The following is a 14055-nucleotide window of genomic DNA, read 5'->3' as shown; positions in this document are numbered from 1 at the left end:
CGTGACATGAAAAGACACTCAACATCACTCATCATGGAAATGCAGTCAAAACCACAGTGAGGTGTATCATCTCACACCTACCAGAATGGCTAAAATAAAAAACACAATAAACAACAACTGTTGGAGAGGATGCAGGAAGAAATTAACCCCCATGCACTGTTCATGGGAGTGCAAACTGATGCCACCACTGTGGAAGAGAGTATGGAGGTTCTTCAAATAGTTAAAAATAGTACTATCTTGCAATCCAGTAATTGTGCTACTGGATATTTACCCTAAAATATCAAAAACACTAATTCAAAGGGATACATGCACCCCTATGTTTATAGCAGCATTATTTTATAATAGCCAAATTATGGAAGCAACCCAAGTGTCCATTTATAGGATAGAATGAATAAAGATGTATATATACACATGCAAACATATGCTGCAATATTATTCAGCCATAAAAAAAGAAATTTTGCCATTTGGAACAACATGGATGGAGCTAGAGAGTATAATGCTAAGCAAAATCAGTCAGAGAAAGACAAATACTATATGATTTCACTCATATTCGGAATTTAAGGAACAAAATAAATAAGCAAAGGAAAAGAAAAGAGACAAATCAAGAAAATGGCTCAACTATAGAGAACAAACTGATGGTTACCAGAGGGGAAGTGGGTGGGAGGATGAGTGAAATAGGTGATGGGGATTAAGGAGTGCATTTGTGATGACCACAGAGTGATGTAGAAAATTGTTGAATCACTATAGTGTACACCTGAAATTAGTATAACACTATATGTTAACTACATTGGAAATAATAAAATAAATAAATAAATAAATAAATAAATAAATGTAAAATGCTAAATAGAAAGTGATAAAAAATAGAAAAAATAAACAAAAAAACTGCTCATTTTAAAAAGGAGTTAATTTTTGCTATTGGGTTGTATGAGTACTTTTTGTACTTTGAAAATTAACTTCTTAATTATATGCTATGTAAAAGTTTTCACCCATTCCATAGATTACCTTTTCATTTTCTTGATTTTTTCTTCTGTTGTACAGAAACTTTTTAGTTTTATTCAGGCCCACTTAATTTATTTTTGTTTTTGTTGCTTGTACATTTAGTGTCCTATCCAGGAAAGAATTGCTAAGACCAATGTCAAAGAGGTTTTTCCCTAAATTTTCTTCTAGGAGGTTGACAATTTCAAGCCCTACGTTTAAATCTTTAATCTGTTTTGCATTAATTTTTGTGAGTTCTATAAAATAGAGGTCCAAATTTACTCTTCTGCATGTATCTGTCCGATTTTCTCATCACCACTTATTGAAGAAAGTATTTTTAGCCCATTGAGAAGAACCAATGTTGTTAAAATGTCCATGTTACCCAAAGCTTTTTATATACCTGTTGTCAAGTTGTACATCTTCCTTGAAGAAATATCTATTCAAGTTCATTGTGATCAGAGAAGATCTATAGTCAGTTCCTCAGGCAGCCCCCTGAAAAAGATGGATCTTTGAACATTTCATTCAACTCTTTTCCTACTCAGGAAGAGGCTGAAAATTGGGTTTTTTATCTGCTCATTCTGTGCTGAACTAGGAAGGGAAGCTGAGGCATCTGTGAACCCAAATCTCTATCTCTTCTCATTTGTCCCAGGCAGCTAGATTATGCTAGATCTTATTAGCATTCTCAGAGAGACAAGTACTGTTTTTGGCAGTCTTTGGGGTAGCCTCTGGAAAATTTGTAGCATTGGATGCATAGACCAAATCTGCCCCACTCTAGGGAGAAACAGGCAGCAGTAGTGGTTGTTGACTTGCTCTAAACTGAGCTGGAGAGAAGAGCTATGGCATCTACCAATCCAAACTACCATCTCTGCTCTCCCTCAGGGAGCAACACTGCAAAAAACTTCAGAGCTCCAAGACTGGCAAGGCAGATGTCAGTTCTTTGGGCAGCATTAGAGAAATTAGAGGACTGGACCCACCAATCAACTCTTTGCTTCCCCAGGAGGAAGCTGAGAACTAAGATTATTCATTTGCTTGCTCTGTACTGAGCCAAGGGGAGGAGATATGGTACCTACCAGCTCAAGCCATCATCTCCATTCTTCCCCAGGTAGGGTAGCCTGTGCCTGACTGTCAGAGCTCAAAAACTATCAAGACAGAAGTGAGCCATCTGGGGAGTTTCCTTAGGGAAAGTTGGAATGTTGGACACTGGAATCAACTTCTTCCTTCCCCCTGGGAGAAGTTGGGAGCTAGGGGACCTCTTCATAAGGGAGGCACTGTGCTGAGGGTAGGCATTCTAGCAAAGGGTGTCCCAGTTTCCCTATAGACTTTAGTGAGTCTGGGTTCATATTCTTCCCTGGTCAAGGAGTCTTTCAGTTAGTTTTCCCACAGAGGGCAATTTGTTTGGAAATTGTTGCTGAATCTGTGTATTTGTTAGGGAAATGAGAGTCTGGGGCTCCCTACTTCCCCATCTTGCTGATGTTACCTTCTGCAAGGCTCTTCTTGGCTAATTCTCTGAGGAAGATTGGCCTTATAACATTCTGATTTCGTGATTAAGAGAGACTCCAAAAGCTTTGAAATCTGCCATCCCTCCTGATGTCACCTGCCTGTTAATTGAGGCTCTAATAAACTGCCTATAGAACTCTTTTTCGAAGGTCACACAAAAATCATAATTATAAACATTTAGACAGAGTCCAATATGTGAAAATCTCTGATGAGGGTGGACAAGAAGGAGAGAAAAAGAATGAAAGTTGGTCACTGCTTTTTGAGAATTTACAGTACAAAGCTGAGAGCATAGGCATCATTACAATGTGGAGAAGTAGCCTTTTTTTTAAGTAATATTTTTGAGTAATAAGATTTTTAATATTTTTTATTTTTGAATAATAAGGTCTTTGTAACCTATGCAAACTTTTGCATGTTGATGCCTGTCTCTGCATCCTAAACCAATCATTTTTTTCTTTTTTTTTTTCAAGATTTATTTATTTTAGGGACACCTGGGTAGCTCATTTGGTTAAGGGTCTGCCTTCGGGTCAGGTCATGATCCCAGGGTCCTGGGATCAAATCTGGCATTGGGCTCCCTGCTCAACAGGCAACTTACTACTCCCTCTGCCTGCAGTTCCCCCTGCTTGTGCTCCCACTCTCTCTCATAAATAAATAAATAAAAACTTTTTAAAAAGATTTATTTATTTTAGAGAGAGAAATAGAGTGTGAGCAGGAGGAGGGGCAGAGGGGGAGAGAGAGGGAGAGAGAGTGAGAGAACCCCAAGCAGACTCCCTGCTGAGTGGGGAGCCTGATACAGGGCTTGACCTCATGATCTGAGATCATGACCTGAGCTGAAATAAAAAGCCAGCCTCTTAAGCTACTAGGTTACCCAGGTGCCCCTAGACAGATCTATCTTCCATTCAGCTTTAGAGCTGAGAAGGATGGAAGCCCTTTTAATTACGTACTACAATTATAAATATAGACAGTGTGTTTGAAGGGCAACATCCTTGCATGCATGTAGTTGATTTTTTTTATATTATGTTAGTCATCATAGAGTACATCATTCATTTTTGATGTAGTGTTCCATGATTCATTATTTGTGTATAACACCCAGTGTACATTGCAACATGTGCCCTCTTTAATACCCATCACTGAGCTACCCCATCTCCATACCCCCTTCCCCTCTGAAACCCTCAGATTGTTTCCTGGAGTCCATAGTGTCTCATAGTTCATCTCCCCCTCTGATTCTCCGGCCCCCCTTCAGTTTTCCCTTCCTTCCCCTCTGGTCTTCTGTGCTATTCCTTATGTTCCACATATGAGTGAATCCATGTAGCTGATTTATTTTGCCATTGCATGTTTTATTGCTTCCTCAAGAATAATCCATTTATCTTTAGGTACAAAATGTGGTGAGAATCTCTTTATGTCAAGTTACCCTGCTTCCTGGTCAGATGCAATCCAAAACTGGTATGATGAGCACCATGATTTTGTCTATGGTGTAGGACCTAAGAGTTCCAATGCAGTTGTTGGACATTACACCCAGGTAAGACAAACAAATGAAAATACTTTGACCACAAATGCTCTAACATGAAAGCCTCTCTAAATTATGACCAAGTCTAATGTTCAATTTGGGTAAGAGCATGAATAGATATGATAGTCCTGGCATTGGCTGGTACTTCATCTAGAGTTGTCTTTTTTTTTTTTCCATCACTTGCAAAACTCGGTAAGGAAGCATACTCCATACTTTTTTCAAAATTAGAAATAGATAAAATAGTAAAGATACATTGAGATTTAATATTTTAAAATTTGTGATTTTCTTCAATAATTGAATTAAATATTTTCAAAAGGTCCTTGGCTATAAACTATGATAGTATCATTTTTTCAGTTTTACAGTTGCTACTATTTTTTGCAGTATTTTCCCTCTTCTTTAATGTACTCTCCTATATTCCTTTTTGGAATTTTAGGTTGTTTGGTATTCTTCTTACCATGTTGGATGTGGGGTTGCCTATTGTCCCAATCAAGAGAGTCTAAAATACTATTATGTTTGCCAATATTGTCCTGCGTAAGTATATACTTTAGAGTTTCATGCAATAATCCTATGTGCAATTTAATATTTTTAAAATTCTTGTATAGTATACAAACTAGAATATAAAACATTTCAGTAATGGAAAGCAATAAATCTTTTTTTTTAAATGATGCATAGTTTATACACAATGTCATATTATTTTAGGTGTATGACATAATACCAGGTCTATACTTTATGCTATGCTCACCACAACTGTAGCTATCACCAGTCACCATATAATGCTATTATAACTATTATAATATTATTGACTATAATCCCTATGCTCTACTTTTTATTCCCATGACTTACTTTTTCCATAACTGTAAGCCTGTACTTCCCACTCCCCTTCAACTATTTTTTTTTAATTTTTTAAAGATTTTTTATTTATTTCACAGAGAGAGAGAGAGATCACAAGTAGGCAGAGAGGCAGGCAGAAAGAGAGGGGGAAGCAGGCTATCCACTGAGCGGAGAGCTCAATGAGGGGCTTGATCCCAGGACCTTGAGATCATGACCTGAGCCAAAGGCAGAGTCTTTAACCCACTGAGCCACGCAGGTGCCCCTCCCCTTCAACTATTTTGCCCACCCCCCCCCCACTGTCACTTCTCTGTCAAACATCAGTTTGTTCTTGTACTTATGGTATATTTGTGCTTTTTATTTTATTATTATTATTATTTTTAGAATCCCTATATAAATGAAATCACATGGTATTTGTTTTTATCTGTCTAACTTATTTCACTTAGCATTTCACTAACTTCACTGTTAACTTATTTCTTCACTGTCTAACTTATTTCACTTAGCATTTCACTAACTTCACTGTTAACTTATTTCACTTAGCATGATACCTTCTTGGTCCATCCAGAAGGAATACATCTTTGGAAATGCCTTTTAAGTTGAGATACATTCAACTTCTCAGGGAAGAGACCAGGTTCTCAATTCCAAGTATAAAATCTGAAACTCTCTTTTCTCAGTTACAAAGTGCCATCTTTTCTATCAGTTGCCTTTTCCTTGAGCCCACAGCTATTACATGAGCAATACTCTAGATTTGATATCATCGGTTCTCACTAACTTCACACTTTAGAAGGGTGGCAGCTTGATGGTTAAGAAGTGATGGTGGTGGAGTGGCAAGTAGGGGATGGCAGATTGAGATTTTAGCTTCTCCTGCTAAAATATCCCTTGTCCCATTTATCTAAAAAATCACCCACATTATTACCTCACAGATTATTCATTCTTTTGCAGCTCAAAGGTTTTTCAAGAGATCTTTAATGTACTTCAGGGTCCAGAAAAGAACAAAATCCTGTCTTTATTTTTCAGAAGTTTTCACAAAATCTCTATACTGAACCATCCTTTAAGGTCTTGACCTATAGCAGGAAATATATTATTTCATCAAGGATTATGTCTGAACTTACCCACAATAAATTCTGTGGATATACTGAAGATCTAATCTCAATATCTTTGTTAACATTAATTTCTTTTAATGTTTGACGTTTCTTGCCAATGGAGATAGGAGGACCCCTAGAACCAAGGCTCCTACAGGATTTATTTGAGACTGTAGATAACCTGAGCATATGGATCTCCAGGGTGAGAAGTATGACCTTCAACATCATTTTCCTGCAAGCTTTTATTAAGGTTTACTAGAAAGAGTTGAGAGATCTAGGCACCTGAATGGCTCAGTGGGTTAAAGCCTCTGCCTTAGGCTCAGGTCCTTGTCCCGGGGTCCTGGAATAGAGCCCCACATTGGGCTCTCTGCTCGGCGGGGAGCCTGCTTCCTCCTCTCTCTCTCTCTGCCTGACTCTCTGCCTGCTGGTGATCTCTGTCTGTCAAATAAATTAAAAATAAATAAATAAATAAATAAAAATACATTAAAAATAAATAAAGAAAAGAAAAGAAAAGAAAAAGAATTGAGAGGTCCTAGGAGAATGCACCCAAACTCACTGGCTGGCTCTAAGAGAGGAGGATCTGGAGCTAGTCATCTGAAGTGAGAGTTGGAGTGAATAATGAGGAAAAGCAGAAATGAGAGAAATTCCAGAACATGTTTGTGTCTTATTTCACATTTTTCCAGAGACTCACACATAGTTATTATATTCTGTGCACGGAGTGAGATTCAGGTGCATGACTTTGTATTTTTGGCCCAAATGGTACTATTGAGATTTTGACTCTCTTGAATAATATTCATCAATGAGATGTAGGTTAGTTATTGTAAGACCAATATACCTTAGTGATTAGTGTTAATAAAACTGTTTTTTCTAACATTCCCATTTTTTGTAAACATTAAAATCTCACACACACATCCTCTAGACATTCAAAAACCTTTAAGCATCCCTACTACCAAAAACACACATCAAAAACTACTTTAAAATCATTACCTCCATATTTTTGTTAAGGTTTTATTTATTTGAGCGAGTGATTGAGAGAGAACAAGAAGGGGGGAGGGACAAGCAGATTCCCCATGGTGCAGGGAGCCCGATATGGGGCTTGACCCCAGGATCTTGGAATCATGACCTGAGCTGAAGGCAGACAACTTACTGAGCTATCCAGGTGCCCCAAATTGATACCTTCATCTTCAAAAAAAAAAGGGGGGGGTGGCACCTGGATGGCTCAGTGGGTAAAAGCCTCTGCCCTCAGCTCAGGTCATGATCTCAGGGTCCTGGGATCGAGCCCCACATCGGGCTCTCTGCTCAGCGGGAGACTGCTTCCTCCTCTCTCTCTGTCTGCCCTCTGCCTACTTGTGATCTCTCTCTGTCAAATGAATAAATAAAATCTTTTTTAAAAAAGATTTTATTTGTTTATTTGACAGAGAGAGAGAGATCACAAGTAGGCAGAGCAGTAGGCGGGGGGGGGGTGGGGGGGGGAAGCAGACCCCCTGCTGAGCAGAGAGCCCAGTGCAGGGCTCAATCCCAGGACCCTGAGATCATGACCTGAGCCAAAGGCAGAGGCTTAACCCAATGAGCCATCCAGGTGCCCTCAATACCACCATCTTGAAGCCAAAATTATCCAGGGGCTTTACCTTCCCTAGCTCATATTATAGAAATTATCATTTTTTAATATAAAATTATATGTAACTTTAAGCATTTACATACTGCAACCCTTTCGCTCCCAAGTTGTGCTGTCTCTCTAAAGGATATGTTTTATCACTATCCAGCACCTTGGGGTTCACTAATTTAGCAATCTGACCAAATCTTTTGGGAAGAAAGAATGTCATGTTAAAATGGACTCTGAACATTTTAGACCCTATTAATCCCATTTCAGTTGTTCAGGCTGTGAAATTATGGTCAAGGACATGAGTGAATGTGTAAGTTATTTTCTTTACACTGATACCTGAGTATATGTTGAGAATTTTAGTTCTTCAGTTATTTGATATGATGAAAAACATTGACCAAATATTCAGGTATATATGGTGATAGATGCTACCCTGGAAGTATAAACTAAACTGAAAAATGAAAAATGTTTGACATTTTGTATTTCAAATTTCAGTGGTAATCTTATTAGCAAGATACATACCCCTTACCTGAAAGGAAAAACTTGTGCCAGCTGTCCTCAGCACTGTGTCAATGGACTATGCAGTAAGTTTGATGTCATTTGTTAATATATATAATAAAATAACCTGACTCTCTTTTTCTCTATGGGTACCTCTTCTCTTTTTAATTATTTATTTAAAGTCAGTTTAATTAACATATTATTTGCTTCAGGGGTAGCATTTAGTGACTCATCAGTTGCATATAGTAACCAGTGCTCATTACACTAAGTGCCCTCCTTAATGCCCATCGTCTAGTTACCCCATCCTTGCACCCATCTCCCCTCCAGCAACCTTCAGTTTGTTTTCTAGAGTTTAGCACCTCTTATGGTTTGCCTCCTTGTCTGTTTTCAACTTATTTTATTTTTCCTTCCTTTCCTTCCTTATGTTCATCTGTTTTGTTTCTTAAATTCCACATATGAGTGAAATCATATAGTGTCTCTTTCTTTGATTGACTTATCTCACTTAGCATAATTCCCTCTAGTTCCAACCATGTTGTTGCAAATGGCAAGATCTTGTTCTTTTTGATGGCTGAGTAATATTCTAATGTATAGATAGATATAGATATAGATATAGATATAGATATAGATATAGATGCCACATCTTCTTTATCAGTTCACCTACCAGTGGACTTCTGGGCTCTTTCCATAGTTTGGCTTTTGTGGATATTGCTACTATGAACATTGTGGTTCATGTGCTCCATCGAATAGCTATGTTTGGAGACTTTGGATAAATGCCTAGTAGTGCTATTTCTGGGTCATTGGGTAACTCTATTTTTAACTTTTTGGGGAACCTCCATATTGTCTTCCAGAGTTTGCTTTCCCATCAACAGTGAAAAAGAGTTCCCGCCAACATCAGCTGTTTCCTGATTTGTTCATTCTAGCCATTCTGACCTGTGTGAGGTAGTATCTCATTGTAGTTTTGATTTGTGTTTCCCTGATGCCAAGTGATGTGGAACATTTTTTCATATGTCTGTTGGCCATTTCTATGTATTTTGGGGGTAAATATCTGTTCATGTGTTCTGCCCTTTCTTGACTGGATTTTGGTTTTGAGGTATTGAATTTGATAAGTTCTTTATAGATGTTGATACTAACCCTTTATCGGATAAGACATATTTTGCAAATATCTTCTCCCATTCCATTGGTTGTCTTTTAGTTTTGCTGACTGTTGCCTTTGTTCTTCAGAAGCTTTTGATCTTGATGAAGTCCCAATAGTTCATTTTTGCTTTTGTTTCTTTTGGCTTTGGAGATGTGTTTAGCAGGAAATTGCTGTGGCCAAGGTCAAAGAGGTTGTTGCCTATGTTCTTCTCTAGAATTTTGATGAATTCCTATCCCAAATTTAGGTCTTTCATCCATTTTGAGTCTATTTTCATGTATGGTATTAGAAAGTGGTCCAGTTTCATTCTTCTGCATGTGGCTGTTTGGTTTCCCCAACATTTTTTGAAGAGACTGTCCTTTTTTTTCCATTGGATATTCTTTCCTGCTTTGTCAAAGATCAGTTGACCATAGCGTTGAGGGTCCATTTCTGAGGTCTCTGTTATGTTCCATTGATCTAGGTGTCTGTTTTTGTGCCAATACCATACTGTCTTGATGACAACAGCTTTGTAATAAGACTTAAAGTCTGGCACCGTGAGGCCATCAGCTTTGGTTTTCTTTTTCAACATTTTTTTCAGCTATTTGGGTCTTTTCCTGTTTCATACAAATTTTAGGATTATTTGTTCCAGCTCTGTCACCAATGTTGATAGTCTTTTCATAGGGATCGCATTGAATGTGTAGATTGCTCTGGGCAGCATAGACATTTTAACAATATTTGTTCTTCCAGTCCATGATCATGGGATGTTTTTCCATGTCTTTTTGTCTTCCTCAATTTCTTTCATAAGTGTTCTCTAGTTTTCAGAGTACAGAGCTTTTACCTTTTGATTAGGTTTATTCTTAAATGTCTTAGGTTTTTTGGTCCAGTTGAATGGGATGAATTCCTTGATTTCTCTTTCTTCTGCCTCATTTTTAGTGCTTAGAAATAGGAATAATAAATCAACAAAATCAATATTTTGTATCCTGCTAATTTGCTGAATTCCTGTATCTAACAAATTTTTGATGGAGTCTTTTGGATTGTCTACATAGAGCATCATCTGATGAATGTGGATACAAAAATTCTTACCAAGACCTTAGCTAATAGCATCCAACAGTACATTAAAAAGATTATTCACCAGACCAAGTGAGATTTATTCCTTAGCTGCAAGGAGGGTTCAACATCTACATATCAATCAGTGTGATACATCACATTAATTAAAGAAAGGATAAAAACCATATGATCCTCTCAGTAGATGCAGAAAAAGCATTTGACAAAATACAGTATTGTTTCTTGATAAAAACTCTCTACAGTTTAGGGATAGAAGGAACATACCTAAATATCATAAAAGCCATAGACTCCTTTTTTTATTTTTTTTTTAAGAATTAGGAAAACCTCTGATTGTAACCAACTTAAACAATATCTTCATGCAAAAGACAAAAATAAAAGTATGCAATAGATGTGTCTAATCAAAAATTTTACACAGTGTCTATGTATTATTTGCAATGAAATTCCTGTTACCATGTGTAACCTAAAGAAACATCTACCATCAATGTATATGCACTTGTTACATATGGACATATATAAAAATGTTTCTGTGGAAATAATTCATTGCAATTAAATATTTTTTTCTATCAAAGTTAATGCAATTACACCAAAAGTGATATTTTATAAAGAGAAAATATGTACAAGATATAACAGTGTGAGAACAGACACAGATCAGTTCAGACACCAGTCTTTATATAATTAATGAGTTCATCATACTAAATTCTTCATTTCCCCTCAGTATGCTTAGAATAATCAAGTTTAATTTTTTTCATGTTTAATTTAATAAGCACTCACACTTGAGTTTGCCAGTAATTTTTACATACTTTTAAAATGACAATCAAATCTGCATATAGCATTATTAGCTCACAGAAGCCTCAAAATATTTTAGCAAAAGATTAAATTTAGTGTCATATAATATTTCATGTTTAGTGTTATGGATTTAAATACAAAGAATTGGTATTTTTGTTTAGTTGTGATATATTATCAAAATTATTAAGCCTGGTGGTGGGTGTTATGGAGGGCACGTATTGCGTGGAATACTGGGTGTGGTGCATAAACAATGAATTTTGGAACACTGAAAAAAAATTAAATTTAATTTAATTTAAAAAAGAAAAACCTCATAAGCCACCAAAAGTAAATAAATCTAGTGTGAATGCAATGTAAAAATACATATATGTGTAAAATTCAATGAGTTAAATAATTAAAATTAAATATTATAATATAAATAAAACTAAGGCTGACCTCAAACACAAATTAAATTGAAAAAATTAAATTAAATTAAATTAAATTGAAAAAAATTATTATGAACAATGCAGCTAACCCATTAACTGAAATTTTTACCTTTCAAATGCATTCACTAGATTGATCTGCACCATTCTTTCTGAGTGAATTGTGTAGCTCTAATTCAGAATATTGAATGATATCAAAGCTATACATCTATTAAAGAAGAAAATATTTACTCCTCTGTTGAATACTATGTGTTAAGGGGTTTGGAATTTATCCTGTTAGCAATAAGCAACCAACTGAAAGATTTTTCAACAGAAAAGTAATGAGATCAGAATTGTGTTTTATGAAAATCTGGCAGTAGTGAATGGAAGCCAGCTTGGAGACTGTTGAAAATGGGGGTTCAAAAAACAAATGGATGTTTTTACTGCATTAGGACAAAAGTAATGAAGAGAAATGGACAGTAATGAACAATAGGAAGGAAGTAGCAAAACTGGTATTTGTTTCTTGTACTTGGTAAATGCTGATAAAAAGTAAAAAGCATTGAGTCCATGTTGATTCCCAGTTCCTGGTTTGAATTATTTAGTAAACTAGGAATTTCATTTCTCTGATATTGGGGAAATTGAGTTGGGAGTTGGGGAGTGACTCCAAAGAAACGCCACACTTGGGAGTAGAATGATGAATTTAGTTTGAGAGTTATTGAGTTTGTGGCCAATGAGGATCTTCAAAGTAGAAATGTCTGATAATCAAAGTGAAATTCCTTCCTGTTTTAACATTTACATCGTCTCATAATGATTTTTTTACTCTTGAAAAAAAGACTAGTGTCACTAGAGTCTGGATAGAGCAACAGTGTCTAATAAAATATTTTGCAATAATGGAAATATTCAATATTTGCACTGTCCTGTAAAGTGACCCCTAGACAAATTGATTATTGAGTGCTTGACGTGTAACAAGTATCACCAGTGACCTGAAAATTTATTTTTTAATGTTATGTAATTTTAATTAATTTAAGTTTATGTTTAAACAACCACATGGCTAGAGGCTATAACTTTGGACAGTGTAATTGTAGAGAAACTCATTTAAGTTTATTTTACTTTATTTTCTGAGAAAAGAAAATATGTCAATTCATTTTAGAAACATTCCAGAAAGCTCAAATTTTAAAAGAAGTGACGGATTAATGTGTCCCTTTGCATCATAGTGTTATACCAACTTGTTTGCTCAATTGTCTTCTCCCCATTTACATTGAATTTATTGTTTGCATTGCTGCTATGGAGGAAAACAATAATGAACTGACTAATTTCTTTGTTTTTATTCCAGCCAACAGTTGTGAACATACAGATGAATTTTCTAACTGTAATGTTTTAAAGAAAAACTATGGTTGTGACCATGATTTTGTCAAGAAAAGTTGCAAGGCCTCCTGTGAATGTGAAGACAAAATTTACTAAATGTCAATATAGACTGAGCAGGGCTAAGGGAAGGAGAACTGCATCATCTACTTAGATTTGACATAAGCACAGATGTAAGCATGTCAGCTACAAATTTTATTCCAATTAATAAGTCTTTTTCTCTTGGATCTACTTTTTATTTTACAGAAATATCTTTCATACAAAGGATTTAAAAATAACATAATCCATGATTATCTGTTGCTCATGTAAAAATCATGAGCAATAAGGAAATTCTGAGAAAGCATTACAGGCCAGATGAGACTAAGAAAACATGAGAACTAAATGGACTGTGGTCTCCTGGATCAGATCCTTGAACACAAAAAAGTCATTAGTGGAAAAAAATGGTGAGATCTGAATAGAGTCTGAATTGGTTTTGATAGTAACACCCATTACTTAGCCTTGACAAATGTACCAGAGTAATGCAAGATGATGATTATTAGGGGAAACTAAAGCTGGGTGAAGGGTATATGGGAATTCTCTGTACTATCTTAGCAAATTTTCTGTAAATCTAAAAGTACTCCAAAATAAAAAATGCATTTAAAACAACAACAAGAACACCTTTTTTTTTTTTTTTTTCTTGGCTCTATAATGCTTGGAAATTTTTTCTCCTGATTATCTGGTTATTCTTTCTCAGCCACTCCCTTACCCAGTGTCAATTTCTTTATTTCATTGCTAAATATTTGATTTTATCTTTTTCATAGACCTTTCAGATATACCAATAATTGGTTTGTCATATTAGATTCACATCCTTATGCAGTGTCAGGATTCACAAATTATTTCAAGGACAGGTTTAGTCATGGGGTAAAGGGAAAGCAAGGAGAGGTTCAAGACCACCAATGTAGCTCCTGGATGTTATTTTTGGAGCACATTTCTTAACCTCTAAAGAGAAATGCTTCCTAATTGGTCTACTTTCAAAACCTTTCTGTCGACTTCTTAAGTATTTAGATAATATTCATACTTTTACACCAATCTGCAAGAAGTTGAATGATTTTTTATACGCTCCTTTCTAATCCCACTTCATTCCACTCTCTTTTAGTTCCTATGCTCCAATAATGATCAATGACCTTATTTCTCTCAAGTTCCTTAAGATTTTCCTTACCTATATGTGAAAAAAAAAAAAAAAAAAAAAAGATTTTCCTTACCTATAGGCATTTGTGTTTGCTGTTAGCTCTGTCTGGATGAGTCATCCTTTTATTATTTGCTAGAATAACTTCTTCACATTTAATGTCATTTTATCCAAGAGATTCCTC

The 14055-nt window shown here is 35.8% G+C and overlaps 1 protein-coding gene across 2 annotated transcripts in view; it reads left to right on the top strand.

Moving 5' to 3' along the window:
* LOC308344192 (cysteine-rich secretory protein 2-like) overlaps positions 1–13344 on the top strand; it is a 28175-nt gene extending 14831 nt beyond the window's left edge. For both annotated transcript variants that reach the window (XM_080805687.1, XM_080805688.1), the window contains exons 5-8: positions 3843–3988; positions 4410–4507; positions 7982–8070; positions 12678–13344. In XM_080805687.1, coding sequence (XP_080661813.1) covers positions 3843–3988; positions 4410–4507; positions 7982–8070; positions 12678–12805 — 461 coding nt within the window. In that variant the 3' untranslated portion in view covers positions 12806–13344. The remainder of the gene's footprint in view (positions 1–3842; positions 3989–4409; positions 4508–7981; positions 8071–12677) is intronic.
* The last annotated feature ends 711 nt before the right edge of the window (positions 13345–14055 follow it).

This window comes from Martes martes (assembly GCF_963455335.1).
Source record: "Martes martes genome assembly, chromosome: 6".
Taxonomy (NCBI): Eukaryota; Metazoa; Chordata; class Mammalia; order Carnivora; family Mustelidae; genus Martes; species Martes martes.
The sequence above is the reverse complement of the archived record's forward strand: the minus strand, read 5'-3'. Positions and strand labels throughout refer to the sequence as shown.